The sequence below is a fragment of the Sorex fumeus genome, unplaced genomic scaffold (assembly GCF_029834395.1).
Source record: "Sorex fumeus unplaced genomic scaffold, SorFum_2.1 ptg000035l, whole genome shotgun sequence".
NCBI classification, from domain to species: domain Eukaryota; kingdom Metazoa; phylum Chordata; class Mammalia; order Eulipotyphla; family Soricidae; genus Sorex; species Sorex fumeus.
This window is the reverse complement of record NW_026606092.1, coordinates 2,643,386-2,645,538: the sequence shown is the minus strand read 5'-3', so window position 1 is coordinate 2,645,538 and position 2,153 is coordinate 2,643,386. Positions and strand designations below refer to the sequence as shown.

At 43.6% G+C, this 2,153-nt stretch overlaps 1 protein-coding gene across 1 annotated transcript; it reads left to right on the top strand.

Moving 5' to 3' along the window:
* The first annotated feature begins 1,224 nt into the window (after window positions 1-1,224).
* Window positions 1,225-1,620, top strand: LOC130026908 (splicing factor 3B subunit 6-like). The gene has a single exon (XM_056117644.1). The coding sequence runs from the start codon at window positions 1,225-1,227 to the stop codon at window positions 1,618-1,620; it is 396 nt and encodes a 131-aa protein (XP_055973619.1).
* The last annotated feature ends 533 nt before the right edge of the window (window positions 1,621-2,153 follow it).

The following is a 2,153-nucleotide window of genomic DNA, read 5'->3' as shown; positions in this document are numbered from 1 at the left end:
GCGAGAAAGGGACCCTCCTTCACTGCTGGTGGGAATGCAGGCTGGTCCAACCCTTTTGGAAAACAGTATGGACGATTCTCAAAAAATTAGAATTCGATCTCCCATTTGACCCAGCTATAGCACTCCTGGGAATATATCCCAGAGAGGCAAAAAGGTATAGTCGAAGTGACATCTGCAATTGTTTGTTCATTGCAGCACTCTTTACAATAGCCAAAATCTGGAAAAAACCTGAGTGCCCGAGAACAGATGACTGGTTAAAGAAGCTTTGGTACATTTACACAATGGAGTACTATGTAGCTGTTAGAAAAGATGAAGTTATGAAATTTACATACAAGTGGTACTACATGGAAAGTATCATGTTAAGCGAAATGAGTCAGAAAGAGCGGGATAGACACAGAAAGATTGCATTCATCTGGGGAACATAAAGCAACAAAACGGGAGACTAACACCCAGGAAGGGCTCAGATTAGTACCAGGAATTTTGCTCCATGACTTGAAGGCCAGCCACATGTGCTAGGTGAGAAGGAAGCTCAGATAGAGAAGAGAGCACCAAATAAAGAGTGTTGTGAAGACCCTCCCAGGGTGGGAGAGACATGCTAAAAGTGGTCTATAGACCAAACATGACTGCCACTCAATGCCTCTCTGGCAAAACACAGTACCCAAAAGAAGAGAGAGAGAACAGGGAGGAATGCCCTGCCACAGCGGCAGGGTGGGACAGGGGGAGGGGAGGATGGGGGGTCGGAGGGATGCTAGGACCTGTGGTGGGGGAGGATGGGCACTGGTGGAGGGATGGGTACTTGATCATTGTATAACTGAAACCCAAGCACAAAAATTTGTGAGTCTATAAGTGTACTTCATGGTGTTTCACTAATAAAAAAAAAAGATAAAAAAAAAACCGCTTGTGTTTCCCTCTATTTATGAGTTTGGGTTGCCTCCGCATCAGCAGAAGAAGGAGCAGTCTTTGGCTGTTTAAAAAAAAATCCTATCACCTCTGTTTGCAATGCTGTATGCTCATGCACCAAGTGGGTCCAAGTGCTTTTTAATTATCATTTAATTTTTTTTTTTTTTGCTTTTTCAGTCATACCTGGCGATGTACAGGGGTTACTCCTGGCTCTGCACTCAGGAATTAGCCCTGGCGGTGCTCAGGGGATCATATGGGATGCTAGGAATTGCAGCAGCCCAGGTCAGCCGCGTGCAAGGCAAACACCCTACCCACTGTGCCGAGATGGCGATGCAAGCGGCGAAGAGGGCGAATATTCGCCCTCCTCCTGAAGTAAATCGGATCTTGTATATAAGAAATTTGCCGTACAAAATCACAGCTGAAGAAATGTATGACATATTTGGGAAATATGGACCTATTCATCAGATCAGAGTAGGAAACACACCAGAAACTAGAGGAACAGCTTACGTGGTCTATGAAGACATCTTGGATGCCAAGAATGCCTGTGATCACCTGTCGGGATTCAATGTTTGTAACATACCTGGTAGTGTTATACTACAATGCCAACAGAGCATTTCAGTAGATGGATACAAAGAAGAAGAAGGAACAGTTGAAACTTCTCAAGGAGAAATATGGCATCAATACAGATCCACCGAAGCAAACGCACTCTGTATCATTTAGGACTACCACCACCACCACCACCCCTTCTGTGTTCTTAATACTGAATATTGTGATGGATTTTGTCCTGGGACCATACTGGTGGAATTTAGGGCCACTCTTCACAGTGTTAGGGAAGCTCATGCAATGCCGGGGACCAGTCCAGTCCTTTGAGCTATCTCCCTAGAAGATTATTTTTGATTACTTACTTGGAATCAAAATGACTTGTAATAGATAACATGGGTTGACAACAGGTAAGATGCTTGCTTTGCAGTCTTCCTGGGTTTGATACCCGAGCACTGCATATAATTCTCCAAGTCCCACTAGGAGTAAGCCCTGAGCACTGCCAGGTGTGACCCAAAAACAAAAATTTTTGATAAATATGTACAATGTTATGTTAATAAACTTGATTTTTTAAAATGAAAAAAAAAAGCTCCAGCCCCATATCATTTAATTTTTAAGAATTTTTTAAATTGAATCACTGTGGGCTGGAGCGATATAGTACAGTGGGTAGGGTGTTTGTTTACCTTGCACCCTGTCGACCTGGGTTCGATTCC

Bases quoted from the DNA above. Each gene is read 5' to 3' on its own strand.
- LOC130026908 (XM_056117644.1), top strand. From the start codon at position 1,225: ATGGCGATGCAAGCGGCGAAGAGGGCGAATATTCGCCCTCCTCCTGAA.